The sequence below is a fragment of the Labeo rohita genome, chromosome 5, assembly GCF_022985175.1.
Source record: "Labeo rohita strain BAU-BD-2019 chromosome 5, IGBB_LRoh.1.0, whole genome shotgun sequence".
NCBI lineage: Eukaryota > Metazoa > Chordata > Actinopteri > Cypriniformes > Cyprinidae > Labeo > Labeo rohita.
Genome location: NC_066873.1, coordinates 22051010 through 22074871, shown reverse-complemented (window position 1 = coordinate 22074871; position 23862 = coordinate 22051010). Strand labels below are relative to the sequence as shown.

At 36.0% G+C, this 23862-nt stretch overlaps 1 protein-coding gene across 2 annotated transcripts in view; it reads left to right on the top strand.

Moving 5' to 3' along the window:
• cfap299 (cilia and flagella associated protein 299) overlaps positions 1–23862 on the top strand; it is a 71168-nt gene that overhangs the window by 7494 nt on the left and 39812 nt on the right. For both annotated transcript variants that reach the window (XM_051109024.1, XM_051109025.1), the window contains exon 3: positions 20615–20705. In XM_051109024.1, coding sequence (XP_050964981.1) covers positions 20615–20705 — 91 coding nt within the window. The remainder of the gene's footprint in view (positions 1–20614; positions 20706–23862) is intronic.

Here is a 23862-nt window from a genome sequence, read left to right as displayed (position 1 = left end):
TTTCAAAATTGATGGTTGGAGCCATCTCTCACTAGCCAAGTAAAACCCTGCTGCGAACACAGACTGTACATATGCACCGCGGTGTTAATCCCTCGCTCACATAGGCTGAAATAAGACCTTCAGCCCTGTTTTTCAGGGCACGGTCAGGAGGATAGCTTGGACTATGCTGGCTGTCCCACAACGACCCAGCATATGAAGTGCTAAATGAAGCTAATTGGAAAGTTGCTGCATATGTGTTAGTGAGTCTTGTCACTCAGACACATAATTACACTGCTCTGAATCATGGAGAACACTAACAATACCTAAGCTTTATATATTGAGATTTGCATGAGTCGGAATAAATGCAGTGATACGCATTCACTTTGAAGAAGATGGTTGTTTGCCTAGGTGTCATTTATGTTAGGGATGTCCACACCACTTTTTTTCCCATGGTACTAACATTTTGTTATAGTATTTCTTCTGTTGTAAAGGGAAAAATAGCTTGTGGCAGTGATATCTAATACAGGACTTGTCAAGCAGATCTCTTTTCTATTTTCTACTCTATTCAGGTGCTTGAATTGATCAGTTGTATCCACAAACCACTATGTAAAGAGAATTTATGCTTTGATGTAAAAAAAAAAATCAGTGTGCTGCAGCTGGATTTTAAAGGAGAAGTCCACTTTCAGAACAAAAATTGACAGATGTTGTACTCACCCCTTTGTCATTCAAGATGTTCATGTCTTTATTTCTTCAGTCGTAAAGAAATTATATTTTTTGAGGAAAACATTTCAGGATTTTTGTTTTCCATATAGTGGACTGATATGGTGCCCTGAGTTTGAACTTCCAAAATGTAGTTTAAATGTGGCTACAAACGATCCCAAATGCGGTTGTAAACAATCCCAGCCGAGGAAGAAGGGTCTTATCTAGCAAAACGATCAGTTATTTTCATAAAAATAATACAATTTATATACTTTTTAATGTCAAATTTTTTTCTTGTATTACTCGGTTCATGACAGTTAGGGTAGGTCGAAAAATTCCCATCTCATGTTCTTCCTTAACTTCAAAATCGTTGTTTTACCTTTAAATTTTTGTTCTGGAAGTGGACTTCTCCAAATAGTCAACCGTTTACAATGCGAGTAAATCACTCATATATGCGACTAAATCTTCACTCTGGGCCACTAAATGATGTCTAACTTTGGCCATTGGCTAATAAATTGTTAGATATTACTTGCCAGTGTGTTAGTGGGAGGCTAAGTATGAGTTTAGCAAAGATATAGAGGGTTTGCACCGACGTCATGTTTTGGTCAGTTACCCAAATGCGCAGCCATTGCGGCAATACTCGTATGTAAGCAGCAGTACTGAATGCACAGTTAATGAACCACTGAAGACGATGTTCTACTAATTTATGCTGTCTAAACTACAAAAAATGTGTGGAAGCTGCTAAATCATATAGAAGAGGACTTAGTAAGCAGGAAAGATCATTGTATTTTGACAATATACACACACAGGGCTCAATGTTAAGCAGCGGTAGTGTTTCCCTGGTTACTACTATACACAAAGCTGTGCTACGCTTATTAACGCTGCTTTATAATGCACTGTACAGATGCTAGATGGAAAAAAATGTCATGTAAACTTTTCTGAGAACAGACAGTTACCCTCAGAGATACATTCATATAAATTCCTACCACCAATTCATTCTTTAGGAGTTTCTTCCAATATTTTGTGCATCGTGAACAGTGAGACTGATCTGCCTGCTATAGTATTTTCTCCTCTTTATGTCCATCTTCAGCGTTTCTGGCCTTTGTTAACAGTTGTTTACACTCTTAACATTTCCACACAAATGACATTTTGGAACATCAATGTAGTGCAGTGAATATACAAGTTGCACCGGGCCATAGAGCAGTCCATATCGTAGATTCCTGTAATAGGTGGTAAATATCTGTACGACCTTCCTCCTTTGTCGCGGACTGATGACCCGACAATTCTTCCTTCTATTTCTTATCCTGACATAGTGAATTGCTTATGTTTCTTCATTTTTTTTTTTTTTTTGGCCAAGCCCATGCACGAGTCACATTCGGTTCAACGGCATTGTTTACATTCAGTGCCGCCACAATGACCGACTTCCGGGTTGCTGACATAACATGAACACACCCTGTCCACCTTATTTTTGGTGTAAGATCGGGCATGGCCATTTGTAAATTTAATGTGTCTGGCTTCTGGTCTCATCCTCGTCCAGCTATTTTTCTCTGTACAAAACCGCTCGTTTTGCTGCTTGATATTGCAAATTGGTGTGTCTTACCATATCATTTTAATGTGCAAACTGTTTTGCCGTTTACTGCACTCTGCTTTGTCAAGCAATCGGTGCAATTTTTCCATTAATTTTAATGGAGGCACAGCGTACCTGTATTTGAAACACCATAAATTCTAGTGTGAAGGCGGAACGATTTGCATGAGTTCATTTGGAATTCTTCAGCTTTTAAGAACAGCCATAAAATTGTGCTACTTTCTCTGGTAGTTGGCGGAACTAATGCCCAAACTGCAATCTCATTGGCTGGCGTTCACCTGTTATTGCCTGTTTTGATTTCAGCAAATCAGTTTGAGCGAACGCAGGCAACGTGATTAATATTCATGAACCCAGCAGCTCATTAATCCTTAGTGCGTGTTATATTTTTTATTAGTAGTAGAATTCTTAGTATTATTATTGTCTTAACAGTATTATTATTAGTTTTTTTGTTTTGTTTTTTAACGGAAACACTGAATGGCCAACAATATCCACGACCGGTCCTAAGTTCAGTTAAAATGACAAATATGCATATAATAATGCTTGATTATTATAATATCATATTATAATGCTTGACTGACTGATGTTGAGATTGTACTTTCAGATATTTAAAAAGCTGCAGTATGTCATATAGTCTATATATAAGTTTGGCGAGTAAACAAAAAAAAATGTTGTTCTATATTTCTAATCGTGATGACAACTTGTTGACCAGTTTTGACTTGAAATGAGTAAATGCTCCATTAAATGCTCCATTAAATGCTCCATTAAATGCTCCATGTTTCCAGTACATCATAGATTATTTACTGAAACGTAAAAGATTCTCAATGACAAGTGGAAGGTTGTCTGACGAAACTAAATAGTCATATACACTATAAGGAAGGAAGTCTTGGTTTGCCTAGAGTGATTACAAAAGACAGCATTGTACATAAAGAAATTTGTTAAGATTGTTGAAATATATCATACATCAAGGGTTGAGCATTCTTCATGTTGTCAATATTAAATGGATAATTTTTAAAACTGTCATCATTAACTCACCCTTCTGTCATTTCAAACCTCTATGACTTTCTCTTTAATGTGGAACAGATGATCATTTAAAGAATATTTCAGTTTTTTCCATACATTGAAAGTCAATGTCCAATGTTGTTTGCACCATTATGTTCTTCAAAATTCTTCCTTTTACATTCTAGAGACGAAAAGAAATGCAGATTGTTTTACAACAACATAAGGGTGAATAAATGATGGCAGTCGTTTTTAATTTTTGGGTGAATAGGGTTGTTTGTTTGCAGCCTTTGTCTTTTCTGAATCTACACAGGGTTGAACACTGCATTTAGTTCTACTTTGTTTCCGGCATCCTGCCTTTGGCAGTGACTTGAAACAGATGTTTATAAGGGTCTGTCTACTCCTGAAGGGCTAACACTTTTTTAAGGTCTTTGTGGTAGTACAAGTGACTTTACAACCCACCTGATGTGCACTGTATTTGTATATATAAATATATATTGAGACCACAGCAAACCTAAAAGTGATATGCCAGCAATTTAGTTTACAAAATGATTGCTGAGGGTGAATTTGAGCTGTTTCTGTGCCAGTAATCTGTCGTAGCTGATCATCCATCTACCTCAACAGAAGAGTCTAGAAGAGCAACAAATAACTGTTAATGACACAATATATCTACAGTCATAATTCTAAAGAGAAAATAAAAGGTTTCTTGACATGAATAGGTTTTTGTTCCCATCATCCATTTCAAAATAAAAGCTTAGGTTAGTTGATTTTAACTTATATGAACTGAATTTTGGATTCTATTCAAATCAACTGAGCAAATATTCTCACTCACCAGAATTAAAAGTCAGTTTCCTTGCTCAGCATGTTCGCATTGAAAAGAAATGGGATTTGTCAGGAATAACAAGATCCTGTTTCAGTTTCCTTTAAAGAGCTTTGCAATGGATTTATTCAATCTGGAAATAATGTTCTATTTCACTGACTTGTCACTTTACTTTTTCACATCCTTATTACTTGTCTTGAAGCAAGCAACCTTTTGGAAATACTACGGATGTTGTTTTGAGTAAAATTTGGTTTTTCGAAAATTAGTTGACCGCATGTGGAGTCATTTTAACAGTGTGGATCTTGTTACGAAGCTGGTGTTGAATTGTGCTCTGAATGATTGAGACCAGGAAAGACTATTGCACAGAATCAACAGTGCTGATGTGGATTAGGACTAAGAAACGGCATTTAAAAAGTCAAAAATAACAAAATGAATATACTGACACATCAGAGTTTTTTGTTAGAATAACACAGTTACAATCAATCTATACTCAAAGGACTTCCTTTCATTTCAAGGGTCTTGGTGGTAATTGGTTATTTTTAAATTTCATGACACAGTCTACCACAGAGGTGCCCAAACTTTTTACTATGAAGGGTCAAAAATTAAACTTGATTGAGGGCAGCAGACTGAAAGTAAATTTTGCATTATATCCAACCACACTGTATTAAAGGAGTCCTATTATGCTGTTTTACAAAGTCTTGATTTTGTTTTGAGGGTGTACTAGAACACGCTGTCGTGCTTGGTGGTTCAAAAAAACACATTGTTTTTCACATAATTTACATTATTATAATACCTTTCTATTATAATACCCAGCCTGGCACAAATGGCTCGATTAGTTCTGGGTTTGATGAAGGCGCACCTTCCGAAAAACGAAATGTGTTGTGATCGTTTAGCTGTCCCAGTGCGTTGTGATTGGTGAACAGCTTAGACGGTGTTTCAGTACTGCCACGCCCCTTGCCAAAGCAGCAAGTTCTGTCTGCTCCATTATAGTTAAGGATATATTAAAGTGTAGTTGACGCTACAGTAGTGTTGGGTCCTATCATCAAATCCAATTTATATTTAACATGACAACAATGGAATAAAAATACTGTGAGTTATTATAATGCTTACATTTCCTTAGTTATTCATCCGAGAGCCTGTGCTACACATGCTTTTGAGCTTAAAAAGTATAAACATTTTTATTTTCCGAAAAAAAATACTGATCGTTTCGCTTCCTCGTTTCCTCGGCTGAGGTCGTTTAGAGCCCTTTGAAGCTGCATTTAGGCTACATTTTGGAAGTTCAAAATCGGGGCACCAATGAGGTCCATTATATGGAGAAAAATCCTGAAATGGTTTCGGAGGATTTCTTCACGACTGAAGACAGAAAGACATGAACATCTTGGATGACAAGGGGGTGAGTAAATTATTTGTGAATTGTTGTTCTGGAAGTGGAGTTCTCCTTTAAGGCGTTTGTTATATAATATCCAAATTTAAATGTCTGCAGTCAGTCTCTCCTCATCTCTGTATAATATTTAAATATATATGAGCAGTATATTCTGTGTGGGCAGGTAACACTGTAAAAATAGAAGCCATGCATCTATAAACCAGTGTTGCTTTTTGCAGTAGTTTTAACATGAATGAGGTACATTTCCTCACATAACATCTTGTTATAGGGCACAGTGTTACTCACTGAATTTTCTGAATTATTGCAGATGTGACTGCCAAATGACCAGGCCCCGGTTTGGTCATGCAATCACTAATGTTTATACTCTTGTGATTATTCTCACCACCACATGTTACGACTGTGTGGTCAATCCCTAAATAGAGACACATGAATTTGATGATTTAGTCTTCTGTGTGTCTGATGAATATTGATATCAGTAGTGAAATATACGATTTGTCTCAGTTGCGTTCACACCAGAAATTTCCGGATAATCAACAACAGTGGAATATCAAATAAATCTTTGTGTACTAAGCCTAATTTTGTCCTTAATGAAACAGTTGTTTTGTTATGTTCTACTTTTAGCCATTTCCTCTTCGTGTGTTGTTTGTCATGCAAGTAGCATTTTTAGTCGAGAGGTCCCATTTGCTCAGGCTCTGGTCTTCTTTGAAAAACGCTTTTATTATGAGCTGTTACAGTGGTTAGTGACTTTGCAGAGGTACGTATTAGTTCACTTTTCCCCCTACATCCTTTACCTAAGGCTCTAAGGCCTGTGATGTTTCATGATGTGGCTTCCAGTATCCCAGTGCAGAGGTGGAAGTGTTTTTCACATTATGTAGCCTTTTGCCATAAAGATACTAGACAATCATCTGTTTTGTAGTTTGGCCTCCTCACAAATGCCGGATGTATATGATGGATTCAGCAGTGACCTGGAGGTATTATGATAAACGAAAGTTAATAGCTTTGTCAGTGTAGAGACATTGAACAGGACCATCTTTTAATATGTAGAGGATTTACCAAATTAGTAGTGGAAGGAGATGGGAGTAGATGAGAAATGACTCTTCTGCATTATACTGAAGGTACATTAGAAAGCATTTGTAAAAATACCATCAGATTTAATTCTTTTCTACAGTTTTAACATTTGATACTTGCCTATGGTTTGGCAAATGCACGACTATAAGAAATTAAGACTTGTAACTGCAATACAAAGCCTGGACAATTAAACAGTGCAACAAAAGACATAAGGAAGACAGTTCAGTTCCACTGGTCAGAGCATTTTGTAAGATACAGTCCTTATGTTTTCTTAGTCTGTCTGTGGTTAATAACCACTCTAGCTTGCTGTATGATTAGAAGGTCTTGCAGACTGATGAGGTTAGAACCACAAGCCTAACATGTGCAAAGCAGATTAATCTAATGGACCACAGTGCTTGTGAAGGAGAAATCCTGCTGAATGTCAGAGTGAGATGAAACAACTCATTCCATGCGGCACGGACATATTTAAATGTCATTTAAATACATTTTCCTACATTTTCTACATCAAAGTTGCATGCAAAGGATATTTTACTAACATTATGCTAATGCTGATGTTGATACGGAAATTGGCTTTACTTAAAGTGATAGTTCACCCAAAATGAGAATTCTGTCAATAATTACTCACTGTCTTCTCTTTTCTAAACCCATGAGAGCTTTTTTCATCTTCGGAACACAAATTAAGATATTTTTGATGAAATCTGAGAATTTTCTGACCCTGCATAGACAGCAACGCAACTACCACGTTCAAGACCCAGAAAGGTAGTAGGGACATCATTAAAATAGTCCTTGTGACATCAGTGGTTCAACTGTAATCTTGTGAATCTATGAGGATACTCTATGTGCACAAAGAAAACAAAATAACGACTCTATTTAACAATTTCTTCTCTTCCATGTCTTCGCCGCATGTTCACAAGAATATTATGACGCATGTGTGTGGTGCTGCTGATGAAGGAGCCGATGTTTTGACGTAGAACGTCCATCTCTCTTAGTTCATTGTCTATATAATTTGGTTCAAGTAAGTAAGGCTGGGCAAAAAATTGCTAGTAGTTCAGACATGTTTACGAATCTACTGCATCAGCAGCACCACACGCTTGTGTCCTCGTACTCTCATGAACCCTCGTCAAAGACTGACACAGAAGAGAAGAAATTGATGAATAAAATTGTTATTTTTGTTTTCATAGCACACAATAACTATTCTCGTAGCTTCATTAAGGTTGAACCACTGATATCAGATGGTAGTGGCGTAAAAAAAGTGGGTGGGACACTAGGCTTTTTTTTCTTTTTTTTTTTTTTTTTGCGTTTTTGCCCTTATTATTATAGGACAGTATTAGGCCCGAGATTCTTCACGTCAGTGAATAAATGCATAAATATGCAATACACATTCGTACTCCTAAACTGTCTAGAGGTAGAATTTGCGTTGGGTGTGTGGAGGTTTTGGGTTCTAATCTGCCCATATGTATTTTTTTATCCTCTTATTAAAACCAGAAATGTTCATCTGTAATCGTATATGCAAAGCAGGGACACATTTTGTGTTTTTGTCATTTAACCGGAATGAATAGTCTGCTCAGTGTTTACATGACAGATTGAAGCACTGATGTGTGAGACTATGCAAGAGCCACAAGAAAACTTTCTGTCACTAAATTGCAGCGAACATTCAGCATGATTTTAAAAACAACAGATTCCAGCGCCAGATCGCAGCTTATTTACCAGAAATGAATGTCATGTTTATTTCATCTGCATTCAGGTACGTCCTTGCCGTGAGATGTTTAAAAAAAGTGATGGGGACAATACTGACCCGCCAAAAGTGGTGGAGACGTGTCCCACCTGTCTCACCCGGGAATTACGCCTATGTTACATGGACTATTTGAATGATGTCCTTACTGCCTTGGGCCTTGAATGTGTCAGTTGCATTGCTGTCTATGCAGGGTCAGAAAGCTCAAAAATATCTTAATTTGTGTTTTAAAGATGAATGAAGATCTTATGGATTTGGAACGACATGAGGGTGAGTAATTAATGACAGAATTTTCGTTTTTGAAAACTAACCACTAACCATTAAGTAATCCAGTTCAGCTTCAGGTCAAAAGATTAGCTAAAATTCATATGATGAGTTTATAACTAATCAAATTAATCAATTTATTGTTAAGACAGGGTCTTCACAGCGCAGGTTGAAATGTAACATTTTGACAGAAGCTCAATCATTAAAAATATCCTGAGTAAAATTTAATGACGCTGCATGTTTCATTTACAAGCCTCACTCTACCGCAAATGTCAGTGGTTAACAATGAGAGGCCTCTGTAAAATAAAGAGTATAGTATGTGTAACTGATACATCTGACTCAATATAATCAGAGGTGACACAGAATTTCTTTAAAAAAAGGAGTTAAGTAAATTGTCATGCTGGGTGGAATTTCCCTTGACGTTTAACAGCCCAAAATAATATTTTCCATAAGATTCTTTTTCTCCAAGTACCCTCAGGAAAAATATTTCATGAACTGTACCTGCTGATTTTTAGAAATCACTGTACTATTGAAAGCTGCCATCTGCCAGGCCAGTGTGAATATAATGTTTCTTTTTTCTTCTTATTTCAGAAAGATTTTCAGCAACCGAAGGGCTGAATATTCAACGCAACATCTGTTGTTTTCAGAAACATCTTAATCATTATCAGGGATCCTTTTTGTTTTGTGAAGCGTGAGGTTTTTCAGTGACATTCCATCAATATTGATCAATTGTGATCATTTGACAACACTTTAGCCATTTGATTATGATTAGAAATTGGTACAGATCGAATTTATTTGCCGTGGGATGGCCAGAAGTTACAGCTCACGCAATGTTCGGTATTGAATTTCTTTCATTATATTCCAAGCGCTAAAGCCTGCCTCTCCTTTCAGCTGTACAAACAGATAGTAAAATTGAGCTCAAGAGCAGCTAGAAGATAAATCATTATTCGTAGTGTTGGTCAGTGCATAGCTGAGAAAGCGCCACTGGGAACACTCTGTGTCCTGTGGTTGATAAAAAGCTTCTTATTTTTCTGGCCAGCCACAGTCCCAGAGGTCTTTAACCGTGTATGAGCACAGTAAGCACATTCTTTTTTATAGATAGGACGTTGAAATTAAGGAAATTGATGCAGTAAGCTGAAGGGCAGGCAAATATCTTGCTGCCATATTCAACAATTCAGTTGCTAATTTCTTATACTTGACTCACATTGTTGTTGAGCAGTGGAATATGAGCTTTCAGCCATGTTTCTGTTTCATAGGATTTGAAAGGGGAAAAGACTGATGTTTTTTCCAATTCGCTTGAGTTAGGAACACTTATTAGGAACTTGGGCCCACTCATGCCAGTGGTCATATGTCCAAAGCAAGCAGCTTCCTCTGAATATTGTTTACTTTGTTCTTTCATGCAAGAGTGAGAGAGAAACAGAAAGATATGACCAAGAACGAACTGCACATCAAGTGGCCATAGTTGAATCAATCTCTCCAAGACACACCAAGTAAAGACTTGCTCTTGTTAATTTTCATTTTCGTAAAGAATTATATTCAAATCACAATATTTTGCACTCTCTGCTGTCATTTTCCAGATAGTGTTTGTAGCTTTTATGGTAAATAAAAGATTAATGAGGGGGAAAAAACACAACTGACACATTTAAATATTTAAAAAAATAATATACATTTTTTGTAGTGCAGCCAGTAAAAATGTGACTGTAAAAGTGCTTGATTATTATAAATACACCTAAGCTTATTTTCCTCAAGTTATTGGGTATATTTCCTAAATTCAGAAAAAAATGTGAAAAAACAGTTTTTCCTCAATTATAGACCTTGGGTCATTAAAGCACATTAATTCAGAACTGGGACCAAGACAAACACTGCAACATGTAAGATGATGAATGATAAACACCATCCAAATTATTCAAAAACACCCAAGTTTCACGTCTTGCTGCACCTGATCACTGGCTACAGCAACTGCTGTTTGAAGGCAGAGGCCACATTAATTCTCTCAAATGAGGCCTAATAAAGAGTCATGTCAGATTGATGGGGAATGTTCCATTTGGCATTGTTTGTGGGGGTAGTTCTCACTCTCCAAGCGTGACTTTTGCTGTTTCCCTAGCTACTGGATTGGGGTAACCCCTTTTACTTGCCTCCTTACCACCTGTGTTTACATTGGGGCCTCGGCCCCCATGACCCAGCAGCGGTCCCTCGCTTATATCGAAGATGAAGTGGGCTTCCAGCTCTCAAATATATGCTGCTCCTGCACTTTCACCACTATGCAATTCCTCTAAGAGTTCCATTGTGGGCATCAGCAATAGAGAGGTATAGGTTACATTCCTCCTTCATATTGGAGTTTATTTGAACACGGAGGGGGTGAAAACAAAGACAACCTGCACCATATTATTGCAATGTGAGTGTGGGAAAAGGCTTCTTTAATACTTCTCTGTCTTTGTTTGACCAGCACTACTAATGCTGCTAAAACACAAATCGTCTTTGCAAATTGCATATTGCTGGAGAAGGAAAGTCAGCACAGTTGTCTGAATGATTGATTTAATGGCTTTCCGTTCAGTTCATTTAACTTCTTTTCATTATGCTTCAGTGCAGCTTGTTTTCAGCTTCTTTAGTTATGTTACTGGAGTTGATATTTGGCCATTTTTAGATTATTTCCAGTAACCGTAACCATGCTGACTAACAGAAATGTTTATATTTTTAAAATGTTTTACTTTTTTATATTTCTTCCATGACAACTCTTGGAAGATTTTAGCATAGTAATGGATATGACAATGTTAATGTATTTGGTCTTGGTGGAATAGATCTGCTTACGCTGCTGCTGAATTGCTGCTGCTGTCGGTTATTGCTATAGTTGTAGATTATTGCTGCTGCTGCAAGCAAGTATAGGAACTTGCTACTGCCAAAGCATGTGTCGATACGGTGCTGTGAGTATTTAAGACATACTGCTGCTGCAAAATAGCATTTAAAATAACCTGTAGCAGATCTATACAGGTGGAGCTGGGGAAGGTGGAAGGGGGGGGTAGTACTCACACCGCCTACAACGTGGGCAAGTCTCACCCCAACTGGCCTGACGGGGGCACTACAGCGAAAAAAGTATGAAATCGCTCATGACTCCTAAACCATCAGTTGCAGGCTCAAGTGTCTCTCAAGAGTTTTCAGGTATTTTGTATTTTTTGAAAAAACTACTGTAGTAAACTAGTCCTAGGTTTTTCTTCCAATTGGAACCAACCCAGTGCGGAAAGATCTAAAATTATCAAAAAAAAGTTGAACTTTTGACTCACCGTCGCAAAGGTGCGCCAAAACGTTCAAAAGGGGCAGGGCCATTTTTAGTAAAATGTTTTAATTTCAGAATGGAATGAGAACACTTATGTAAGAGCTCAATCTGAGGTCACAGGAAAAAAATCACAGAGCTTGGCCACTATAAGCTATAAGACGCCGTATGTTTTTAAAATATGTTTTTAATATAAAACCATAAAAATGGCTATCACTGTGCAACCCTTTGTCCAATCAACATGAAAATCGGTTTGCACGGTCTTGGCCCAAAGTGCCACAAGCATCGACAAGAACATTTGTTTATCTCGAAAAACATAGCCATCTTTGGCCGACGAAGTTTGAGCACCTGTTAGACAAGGTTAACAGAGGCCGATCGGAACGAAACTCAGTGGGCCTGTTCGACGCACAACCCCAAAGGTCTGAGTGAAATTTGAAAGAAAACGGCCACTGGGGGAGTGATATAACATTTTTCAAATGTGCAAACGATTGTACGTCATGCTGTTTTTCGCACATATGCATGATATTCATATCGTACGATAGAACTGCTCATTCTGGACAACTTTGCCTCTAGAAGCACTGCTGTCAAATAAATCATTTGTTAAAATGATTGAGAAGATGTCAAAAACTCAAAACTTCATGAAAGCTGGTAAGCACATGCAACAAGTGATTCTAAACAAGCATGCAACGTTTTAAGGGGATCGGACCACAGCTGGCGCTATAAAAAACATAATATTTCTATGGTAAATTACCTGGATTTGCCAAAAAAATCATTTATTTAGATGGTTACAAGCTTGTTAAATAATGTCTCTAAATGCCTTAAAGTACTTTAACACGGTAAACGCAGCCTGCAGTTGTATTTGTTTTTAAGTCTTTATTTAATTCCACAATAGATTTTAGTAGATTGTTTATCACAGATTTTTATTGAAGCAAGATGATTTGATTCTCAGTCTCATAGGTGGGATAGTGATGAGCCCTGTTGTTTTCCTTAAATCTATCAGGTTTGATGGGGAAAAAAGTCTGCCATGCGTAGTTAGATTGATCACCATCCTGTATGTGCTGAGTGTGTGTTCTTGTACCTCTTCAAACATTAATCAGAAGAACTGTCCAAACATCTGTGCCAAGCCTACAGTGTCAACAATACAACATCTTTAATGGTCAAAGCAGAGAAATATTTTTGAAACAAAATATTCATAGAGGAACTGACTGTGTGTATTGGAGCCATGATACAGCTTTTATTCCTAGGTCTAAAAAGTTGCATTGTATGAAAGAAGTGAAACTTATACATCTCTACACTATGTGTGAAAACAACATTTTCCAAAACTGGTTTTGAAACTCGAAACATCTGGAATACCATACGTTTGAGCTAAGGACTTTTGACGGGGCTAATAAATTTCATGACGGGGGCTGGATACCAGTATTAAACTGTAACATACACTTTTGGAGTCAGTTTACGCTAGGAACCTTTCAATTTACAGTTATGAACTGAATCTCTGTATTCAGCAAATTTGTGATTTAAAACGCACAAAGGCTTACAGATTCTCTTGTCATTTAATTATTTTTGGACTATTTTGCAGTGATGATAAAGTTGTTATGTGTGCTTTTCTTCTCCTTAACTTGCCTTGTTATTGACACAGTTACACTCGGGGGCTATATATCAAGAATAAAGGCCATCTGTGCTCCATTTTGGGAAAGAATCTCTTTTATTATCCTTCACTGTGATTAATTACTTCTGTGGGCGCAAGGCTAGTCCAAATGATTCCCCTCTTTTGTGGTCATGGATTCAAGTTGACCAACTCACATGTATTCATTAACTCATGCAACCTTATGAATGCTTTACAGTCAAAAAGAGCACCAAAATACTCATCGATTTAAGTGTAAACAACTACTTTGATGCTTATATACAGAAGTGCAAACGCACCTCAACAAATTTACCTTTTCTCGCTCCTGTGTGCCCTCTGTCTTTAAACTGATGCCGACCAGCTGAGTGTCATGCCTTATGTCCGAAACACCCTTAAATTGAATGTAAATAACCAAACCCTCTGTGTGCATCAACACCATATTTCAAGGGCACTTAGGCTTGTTCTCTAAGGGCCATTCATCATAGTCCAATAAAAATGGGGGCTTGGTTTCTTTGCGACTGTATGTCTAGGCTGCTGAAGCCAAAAGAAACCATTCTCCCCCAAAACCTAAATTCTGGCAGTCCATCCATGCTCAATATAAAGACACATGTTATCTTGTATTTTAACTGTGCAGTAATAGTTCACATTATTTTTTTTTTAACTTTGCACATAAATCTGTCCTGACAACCTTGTTCAGATTGAGCTGGAAACACAATTAGACGCTGAGACACAAGCTCCACCTCTGTCCTTACCACATATGCCACTGCCAGAAATTTGTGAATATTAAAAGTATGCCGGATGTAGGAACCCAGTTTGATAAATTTAGCTGGACATAATTTATGTTTTCTCAGAAACTTTTTACGTGCATGTGGCATCTGGCAAATGATTAAATGTGTACTTTCCAATTAGCTATGTAAAAATGTTATTGAGACACATCTGTTTGACACTCATTTTGAATCCAAATATTAAACAGCTGTGAGTATCTTTTCATCATAAGTACTAAACAGATGGAAATATATATATCGAAATATTTAATATTTATACTAATATTTATACACTATCAGTTATTTTACCAGTTATTATACACTAAGTTTTTGCATAGTAAGATGTTTTATGTTTTTTTAAAGAAGTCCTTTCTGCTTACCAGGCCTGCATTTATTTTATCCAAAGTACAGAAAAACAGTAACATTTTGAAATATTTTTACTTTTTAAAATTACTGTTTTCTATTTAAATATATATTACAATGTAATTTAATCCTGTGATTTCAAAGCTGAATTTTTAGCATTTTTACTCCAGTCACAGGATCCTTCAGAAATCATTTTAATATTCTGATTTGCTGCTCTAAAAACATTTATTATTATCATTATTATTATTATTATTATTATTGAAAACAGTAGAATTTTTTTCAGGTTTCTGCAAGATCATGTGACACTGAACACTGGAGTAATGATGCTGAACATTTAGCTTTAATCACTGGGATAAATTACATTTTAAAATATATTCAAATAGAAAGCAGTTATTATAAATAGTACAAATATATCACAATATTTACTGCTTTTGCTGTATTTTGGATCAAATAAATGCAGGCTTGGTGAGTAGAAGAGACTTCTTTAAAAAAAAAAAAACATCTTAAAAAAGTCTTACTGTTCAAAAACTTTTTTCTGGTAGTGTATTTTATTTGTTTAAAATTTTTTTCAGTTACTAGAAACTATTTTAATAGTTTTAATTTTTAACTTTAATAGTTAAGAAAAATGCAGTTTACAACAAGTCTGAATTTATTAACATTAACAACTTGAAATATTAAAAACATTCAAATTAATCTAAATGAATAAATGTAAAAGTTATTAGTTCATGTCATACCTAATGCATAATGTGTTGGAAAGTGTCCACGCTGTATCTTTATGTGTGTGTATGTACTTGTTTTTGCTACATTGCCAAATGTCCCCACAAGGATAGTAAAACCTGAAATTTTTGACATTGTTAAAAAATGATTAAAAATAGTAAATGATGTTTATCTGAAAGTGTAACAATGCAAACATGTTTTCTGTGAGGGCTAAGTTTAGGGTTAGGGTTGGGTTAGGGGATAGACAATATCGTTTGGTCAGTATAAAAACTATAGAAGTCTATGGAAAGTCCCCACAATTCACAAAAACAAACATGTTTATGTGTGTGTGTGTATGTGTGAATACATGAAGTAATAATAGAATAAGATAGACTTTAGATGATGGACATGTCCTTTTAGGCCTATATTTGTTGCTGTAAAATTTAACAGTTCATTTTACAGTCGTCCGCTAACCCATGCAGGACTAATCTAAAATACTTGTGCTAGGACATTAGTCTACAATGAACAATGAGATCAGTTTGGCTTGAGTTACACCCTGAAGCGTTCCAAATTTCTTCCCATTACTTCTTACATAATAAGAACACACACAGTTACTCTTATATCGCTGTCTATCACTGACGGAGCATTCTGTTTGCATTATTATTATACTTGCTCATGGTACTGCTATTCCAACCATTGTCCTCCTAATTCAACACAGCCCTGATTGTTGATGCACAATGACATGTTAGCATATACTTGCAAGGTAACGTCATCCGAGCGTGTTGAGGAATGGGTACGTGAAAACTTGGAAGACCCTGTGGATTGCATTCTTTAAATAAATAGCCAATGAAGTTATCCCTGAGATGTACTCAAACAGGCTGGTCATATTTTTTAACACTTCTGCTTGTTGATACCAGACATTGCTTTGACCCTTGGGTGGTCAAGTAGCTGATTAAGTAATGCATCTCGAGCATTTTGGCGGTATGACGTATTCAGGCTACATTTCATTTCATGTTGCAACTCAAGAAAATCGATGTACAAATTGTTTAAATTTGTGTTAAGGACAACCACGCTAACATTAATGTAAATGAGCATATGAAAGTAGTGTAGTATTTTGCATACTACTTGACATGAGCCCCAGATCAACTTTGACAGCATTATGGCCCCTGTCCAGTGTTCACTGAGGAACAGTAACAAAGGCCTCTCATGCTAGTATTACAGTGCCTGGCATCCGGCTGCACGTTTATGAACTACAGGCAGCCGAGTAGTTGACCAAAATAAATGTCATGTGTGTGTTCCATTTACTTAGAGCTTTTCCCCCCAGTTTCTTTTCATCATCCAGAATAAACAGAGCAGGGCCCCAAGTGCATCATGGTCTGTTAAATCCTTTCTGAGCAGCAAGCCTGTTTGTAAAAGCCCCCCACCTGCCACCCTGTAACCTGAGTATGGCAACAGAGCGTGCCCGAAGGGAGGAGGGCTGCGGGGCCTCATCAGGAATATTATGTCTCCAGGCCAATACAGGTGCATAACTTTTTGATTTCACAGTAGTTTTCTCAATGACTGACATCAAATAGGCATCATTATAGGTCACCTGTTCATGCATGCATATGAGATTTTTATTTTACAGCTCCTCTGCTCAAAGACTTGCATTGCAAAAGTGCAGAAATAATATACTCAACTACATTTGTGATGCTAATAAAATTTTAAAGTATACATGCAGTATAAAATTAGTAAACTGTAAGTTTACTAAAAGCATTCTTCACAATGTGCTTGCATACACTAAAAAACAGCCAAAATAAAAATAAACAGTAACTAGTATAAACAGTAACTAGTAACCTAATAGTACAACAGTTCATTTGTAGTATACAGGTGCATCTCAAAACATTTGAATATCATCAAAAAGTTCTTTTTTTTATGTAACTTATTTCAAAAAGTGAAACTTTCATATATTCTAGATTCATTACATGTAAAGTAAAACGTTTCAAAAGTTGTTTTGTTTTAATTTTAATGATTAGAGCTTACAGCTCATGAAGTCAAAAATCCAGTATCTCAAAATATTAGAATATTTTCATTTGAGTTTCATTAAATGACCATCCCTACAGTATAAATTGCGAGTATATCTTGTTCTTTGAGACCACAATAATGGGGAAGACTGCTGACTTGGCTATGGTCCAGAAGACAATCATTGACACCCTCAACACAGAGGGTAAGTCACAGAAGGTCATTACTGAAAGGGGTGGCTGTTCACAGAGTGCCGTATCAAAGCATATTAAATGTAAAGTTGACTGGAAGAAAGAAAATGGGTAGGAAAAGGTGCACAAGCAACAGGGATGACCGCAAGCTTGAGAAAACTGTCAAGCAAAGCCGATTCAAACACTTGGGAGAGCTTCACAAGGAGTGGACTGAAGCCAGAGTCATTGCATCAAGAGTCACCGCACTCAAACGTCTTCAGGAATAGGGCTACCAAGCCACTTCTGAACCAGAAACAATGTCAGAAGCATCTTACCTGGGCTAAGGAGAAAAAGAACTGGACTGTTGCTCAGTAGTCTAAAGTCCTCTTTTAAGATAAAAGTAAATTTTGCATTTCATGTTGAAATCATGGCCCCAGAGTCTGGAGGAAGACTCTAAAGTCAGTAATGATTTGGGGTGCCATGATGTCTGCTGGTGTTGGTCCATTGTGTTTTATCAAGTGCAAAGTCAGTGCAGTCATCTACCAGGAGATTTTGGAGCACTTTATGCTTCCATCTGCTGACAAGCTTTATGGAGATGCTAATTTTCTTTTCCAGCAGGACTTTAGCACCTGCCAACATGCCTGACCTGAATCCCATATGGAATGTATGGGATATTTTCAAGAAAAAGAGGAGAAACCAAATAAACCAACAATGCAGATGAGCTGAAGGCTCAATAGTGCCTCAGCAGTGCCACAGGCTGATCGCTTCCATGCCACACCTCACCGATGCTATAATTTGTGCTAAAGGAGCCCCGACGAAGTATTGAGTGCATAAATGAACATACTTTAAAGAACTTGAACTTTCCTGTTTTGCAAATCTTTGTTTGCTTGATTTAGGAAATAATGAAAACACTTTTGAAATGTTTTACTTTACATTTAATGAATCTAGGATATATGAACGTTTCATTTTTTGAAATAAGTTACAGTTAAAAAAATAACTTTTTCTTGATATTTTATTTTGAGAAGCACCTGTATTTGCAAAACAAAAGAAACATTTGATGATAAACTCAAAATTTTCTGTTTTACTTAAAGTACACTTCAATTTTAATTTTATGAACTAAAAAGTCAACCAATTTAGTCCCAGTTAATATTGAAATAGTACACACTCGGATTTAAGTATTACATTGATATTCATACTTAGTAGGCCTACATGAAGTAGACTTGGAAAATGTATTTGAACATTTCTGAAAGAGAACCCCAGGTATTAAGTCTTATATGGATTAATACAATATAAATGATGTCTCTTATTAAAATACATCCTGGAAGACCTATAAAAGATTTACATTATTTAAAAAATCCACATTTTGGACTATGGAGGAAGTAATGGATATGAGCGCAGGCTTAAACCGAATGCCATGATTTTTTTCCCCATATCGAGTTAAATCTGCGCTGACATACTCCTTCAGTGGCTGTGGTTTCATGACAGGTATTGACATGTTTACATCCTGCCAGAATGGCATCTAGCGTTTCTTGTCTCTGCCGTTGTAAGCTCTTTCAGTAGCTGTAGTCTACTAACAGCCTTAAAGCCATTAGGGCTAAAGTGGAGAGAACAAAGACGCAAAAAATATGTATATAACGATATGTATTTTTTAAAATAACATAAATCTTCAATTGCTTTTCTACTACATATTTCAGTAAGAGGCATCACTAATGTTATATTAAGCCATACAAGTCTTAATAGCCGGGGTACCTTTTAAGATACTGAACTTGCAATATACCTTTTTTTTGGTAAGTACACAAGCTTTCACAGTGATCAAAACATACGTGATATGGTCACATTACTTGTAAGCACATTGCCAGCTAATCAATTAGAGTTCTAGCTATGCATACAACTAGCCAATTAGCCTTCAGGCTTATACTTCACATTAGGCAAAGTCTCAATTATGTTTTTTTTTTTTTTTTTATGTTTTTGGTTCAATTCAGGCATTGCAAATGGCTCCTGCTTTGGTGAACGCAATTTAACGGGTGGAGCAGATTGTTCATGATAATCATATCTCAATGCCACACAACAAGTAGGATCAGAACAGTTCACAGACTTCATTAGGTCTCATGTTTATTTTACAAATATTGTTTATAGTTGCAGAAACATGAAATTGCAGACGTTTTGTTGTAAAACTGTATGAACCTTTTTGAGGTACTGTTTTGACCTGTTTAGATACTGAAGCCATAGTGATATCCACTTTTATTGTATGGAAAAGAGCTGTCTGAGTATTGTGCTTGATAAACCTTTTTTATTTTAAGGGGGAACCGTTCCTTCAACATTTTTTTTTTTTTTTTTTTTTTTTTGTAAGGAGCAGACCAAGTTTGATAGGTTAAATGAGGCAGTGTGTTTTTTCTGTGATATGAGGAGAGGTTAATCTCCGCTGCCCTTTTCACCTGTATTTGCTCCCTGTGAACCTGAGAGGGAAAAAAAACAAGTTCTCAAATACTTGTTTACTGGCAGACAGATGATTCTGCGGATACACTGCAGACATTATGAATGTTGAGCAAATTTGGGGTGAATGACAAGGCGCTATTGCTGGTACTGCACTGTGAAACGTCTGAGAGATGAATGCCAATGAGTGTTATGTCAGGTGTACAGGCTGGAGTTTGCCAAATCTTTGCTTTCATGGAAACGGGCCAAATAGCACAGCGAGAGGAGAAAAAACCTTCCTGAAATGACAGAGTTAATAATTCAAGTGAAGATTTATTCAATAGCAATTCCCACTGTGATTAATTACCAGCAGTTTTAGGGTGGAGGCAGTATGATTTATTTTATGAAGATATCATTTTGTCGGAAATCACTCCTTGAGATTATTTACATATTTTCAGGCAGCGTATTTCATACTTTTAATCTATCCAAATGTAATCATTTTTATTAATCATTATTTTTATAAAATAATGTAATCATTATTTTTATAATCCGTATCACTGTTACAATGGCTGTAGGTGTGTGGCGCATTTTACAGTTCATTTGCAATTTAAATCAGAGGAGGATTCGTTTCTCTCAAATATTGTTGTGAGTTTTTGTTTTTGGGTCTATGAAAATGCATCAGTATCAAAAGGTAAGCATATATGTTTCGCTGTGAGAACAAATCGAGAACATTTAGCCATGAAAGAGATTTTTAAGAGACATTTCAAACTGTTTAAATGTTGTCTTTTCCAGGAAGCTGGCAAGTACAGGAAAGGAACTCAAAGATAACTTCCTGAGAGCCCTGGCGGAGCGGGAGGAGGCTAACCGCAGTGGGGAAATGACTGTGAGTACATTATTACAGCACTCCATTTGCTACGTAATGGGATTCCCCCAGAATATTTCTGCAATTCCATTAGGACAGGAACACAATCCACACTGTGTCAAATTCAGGAGGGTGACCCGCCCCCCTTCTTCTTTCGCACACCTTGCTATATTGCCACCTCAGCCTTCTTTCGCAGAGAAGACAGACCGGTAGCCATCATTAGGCCCCTGACATTTGGGCTGTTGTATTTCTTCAAACAATTTCAGTTGTTCTAGTTTTTACAAGGCTACTTAAATAAATATAAAAAACATTGGAGTTAAGTCTGGGAATAGGCAGAGGGTATGGTTTTTATCTACTCATTAAGAAGAAGCAATGAGTAGATATAAACCATTCCCTGTTTGTTCAAGTTGTCTAACTAGTACCAGACTACGGTAAATAACATACTCTAGCAGTTCAGTTTATGCAATAGCATTTCCCACTGACTCATTTTATTATTTTTTTGTCTGTTACCACGGTCATCTCTTGTGATTTTATGTATCCTTTCACCACTTGCCAGCATGTGTGTAACTGCTGTGTTTGTAGAGCTTCTTATAATGATCCACAGTTTATGTAATCACAAAACATTAATTTATCTTGAGCTGCTTTTATTACTAACTTTTGAAATCTAGCAAATTTGAAAAATAAACTTCTGGAGATGCTGGTGAAAATTGTAGCATTACTTTGGCACTTTTGGACGTAACAGCATTTCAGGTTCTGCTCGATAAAAATGTATGATGATCTTAAAGAGCTGTCCTTTCAAATTTTCCACAATATCAGGGCACCCTTGACAATCAGTTAACTTTCTAGCATGTAGAAAATCTAGTCTACTGCTGTACTGCATTTGTCATACTAAAGAACAACATGACAAGCTTGCAGTTTGTGAACACAGCCCAGATGCTTTAGGATGTATTGATTTAAATGTTTTGGTCATTAGCTTTGATTTATGTCTCTTGTTCCATCATTTTTAAACATTTTGATTGGTCAGTCATTACATTTGTATATTTGTTTAATCGCTCCAAATTGGACAAATCCTAATCCAAACCTATAAAACCAGTTTACTGAGGTAGATTTTAGTTTGTTGTTATTTTGTTTCTAGTTAATGTTTATTGTTGAGATTTTTACTCCCTTATCCAAGCAGCTGCTGTATATTTCTACATGGGTCACTCCTTGAATTCGGTAACATTTCAACTTGGAATATACATATGATTAATTTTAATATTTTCAGACTCTCAAACATTTTTTCTCAACGCCGTAATGGACAAAATGGAATTGGTTTAAAAAGGATTTTACACAGAACTTGTTATAAAACAAACTGCTCATCTGTCCCTGATAACAATTTAATGATAACAAATGTAAAACAAATGTGTTTTTTTTTTTTTTTTTTTAACATTTTTAAAGGACTGAAGCCAAAAATACACAAAATGTGTGTCTATGGTCTCTTTATTTTTGTAAAAAATATTTTTAATTTAGAAGTTTAACTAAAACCACAATTTTATTGTTTTAGTCCTGAACATGTCAGATAGTAAATCAGTAAAAAATGCTTTCATTCTTAATTGTCTTCCCTATGTTTTTCCCAAAATATCAATGTGACAAGGTGTGGCAGAGTCTGTAACACATTTGAAGGGATACATTGCCAATTTTAATTTTTGGTTTTGTTTCTCTCCCATATTGCCCGCTTATTTTTGGGTCAACATGTGCAACAACTGCATGCCCAACACTGTGTTTCTGCTGCAAATCTGGGTGCAATTTCTGATGTAGGATGCTTGTCAAAGTTTAAACGAACATGTTACATCAAAAAATCTATTTATAACTAAATATGAGTTGTCATTATTGTGGTAAGTATATATTTGCTGAAAACATGACTTTTTTTTTAGAATAAAATTATTAATAAATGAAGTGAATCTTGTGACTCATCTGTTACAAGTTTACAACCCCGTAACAATGAAATTACATATATTTGTGAAGGGGTTGAGGTTTTTCACTCAAAATGGCCACTGCTCCTCATGTAGTTAGGAGAGTAGACCATATATGACAGCAATAAAACTAGAACATTGTATATACTTATCTTATGGATTAAAATAAATGTGGAAAAAGAATCATTTTCCATCTTGATTTTATGTGACAGTTTGAGTTGTTAAGCTTGACAGTACCCTCCCTGACTATAATATGCCTCAAAAATATGAATAATCTGCCCCACTATTAAATACACCTGAATGATGTCATTTCTGGTAAATAATGTCACATATGAGCAGAGCCTAAATTATTATGGGAGTAGAATGGTTAGGTGACTGCGTTCAGACTGAGGGACATAACCTTAAAGTCTTTTTTTGTAATAAATATCTTTGTATATCTAATAATCTTTTTCAGTTTTTTAGAAGTTTTTTAAAAATATTCTTTACAAGTAAGGATCACAAATAAATTAAAGTACAAACTCAGAAAAGTGCCTCAGGGACATGACAAAATGTTTGGTTTAAGATAGATATAAAACATGACTTTATGCAAAAAAAAAAAAAAAAAAAATATATATATATATATATATATATATATATATATATATATATATATAAATGCAATGATTATTTTATTCATTATAATACGTATACCAAAGTATTGTGAAAAGCTCTGAGCAATTAATTTTGGTGAACCACCGCTTTAGAAACTCTGGGGGACTGAAATATTACCGAATCTCAGGAATGTTCCACATACATTTAAACAATCCATTCCAGTTGTTTTTGACTGAAATCTGGATTTTGTTCTCACTAAATTTGAAATGAAATCATCCTGTTGTATGGATCTTTCTCACATTTCCGGGTTTCTCATAGTGGAAGTTGTCATAGTTGGGTAAAATCCGAGAGCAGTGAATGGAAGAGTACCACAAATATATATTTTTTGCATTCCCATTTGCTCAAATAACAAAAGAAAAACTCCATGATAGTGGTTTCACGTCTTTCAATCAAAGGAAAAAAAGTGAGAGAGACATGATATCGGCAGTCAGAAGAAAGAACGATGTTAAATTTACCGTCCCTCCCATAAATGCAGCATTAGAAGCACCCTCGCATTATCATTAACGTGTTTTTTGTAACTCGATGAAAAGGTGATATAATACAAAGTATAGTGTTATAAATGTACATACAAACGC